The sequence below is a fragment of the Eumetopias jubatus genome, unplaced genomic scaffold (assembly GCF_037043125.1).
Source record: "Eumetopias jubatus isolate StellerSeaLion01/CBP00866 unplaced genomic scaffold, mEumJub1_p1.0 scaffold_8, whole genome shotgun sequence".
Lineage (NCBI taxonomy): Eukaryota > Metazoa > Chordata > Mammalia > Carnivora > Otariidae > Eumetopias > Eumetopias jubatus.
The window spans coordinates 30,329,171-30,330,423 of record NW_028274814.1 but is presented as its reverse complement, the minus strand read 5'-3'; the positions used below and the strand labels follow the sequence as shown (position 1 = coordinate 30,330,423).

The window sequence follows — 1,253 nt, the reverse complement described above, 5'->3', positions numbered from 1 at the left end:
GCTCTCCCACTCGGGCCCAGGGAAAGGGGCTGAGGTGCAAAAGAAACCCAAATACCACCATCTGGAGCCTTTGATTTTCCACATTCCAACCAAACATTCAAGCACCAGCACACACCACCCTTGGAGGTCACATTCCTTTTATTTCAACCACCACATTGCTTGGGGTTTCCTCATGACCGCCCAGTGAGGCAGGGGGCTCCCCACTTCTCTGCAGGAGCAGCTCTAAGGCCTTGCTGGGCACAGAGAGCACAGAACACGGGCCCAGGAGAGGCCAGGCTTTCCCACCAACAGGTAATCTCCCATCCACCACCCAGACTTCCCCTTGACGTCCCTGCCACAGAAGCAGGGGCCCCGAGAAGGCATGAGGACCAGAGTCAGTCAGGAGACGGGCCAGGGCCGGGCCTCACTTCTGGGAGAGGATGCGCAGGAACTCCTGGTAGTCCACCTGCCCATCCTTGTCTACGTCGGCCTCCTGGATCATGGCGTCCACTTCCTCCTGGGACAGTGTCTGGCCCAGCTTGGCCATGGCCTGCTTGAGCTCGTCCACACTGATGCGGCCGTTGCCATCCAGGTCAAAGGCGCGGAAGACCTCCTGCACGTCCTGCTCGCTGCCCCAGGACTTCATCCTCTTGATCATCTCTGCCAGGAACTCCTGGAAGCTGATGACACCGTCGCTATCCGTGTCCACCAGGGCGATGAGCTCCTTCAGCTCGGCCTCCGACAGATCCTTGCCCAGAGCCTGCATCACGGCGCCCAGCTCCTGGGTGTTGATGGTGCCATCGCCGTTCTTGTCAAATCTGGAGAAAGCCGCCTTGAACTCGGCCACCTGCTCTTCAGACAGCTGCTCGGCCATGTCACTCACACCCGTCACAGAGCGGCCAGCCGGCTCAAAGGGCTCACGTCAGAGCTGGGGGCCAGCGACTGGCACAGGCAGCCAAGTCTGTGTGAGGGCAGAGCTCCCGTGGCAGCCTTGCCCTGGGATGGGAACCCCCTCCTTTTCTACAATTGGAGCAGAGGGAGGGGAAAGGCTCTCCACCCTCCGCATGTCCTTGGGCGAAATCCTCCTCCCAGGGAGGGACAGGCAAGCGGCAGACCAGAAATGCCGGAATTGGAGTGGCGGGGCCCGCCCAGGAGAAGCTGGGGGAAGCCAGCGTGGGGGCCGTCAGAGGCCTGTCAGCCTCCCCAGGCCCCCATGGCAGACACAAGCCACCTTGGAAGCTTCTCACACAGACCATGGCGGGAAGGGAAAGGGA

At 61.3% G+C, this 1,253-nt stretch overlaps 1 protein-coding gene across 1 annotated transcript; it reads right to left on the bottom strand.

Moving 5' to 3' along the window:
* Positions 1 to 403: 403 nt before the first annotated feature.
* On the bottom strand, positions 404 to 853 carry LOC114217752 (calmodulin-like). Its single transcript, XM_028114709.1, has one exon. The coding sequence runs from the start codon at positions 851 to 853 to the stop codon at positions 404 to 406; it is 450 nt and encodes a 149-aa protein (XP_027970510.1).
* Positions 854 to 1,253: the final 400 nt, after the last annotated feature.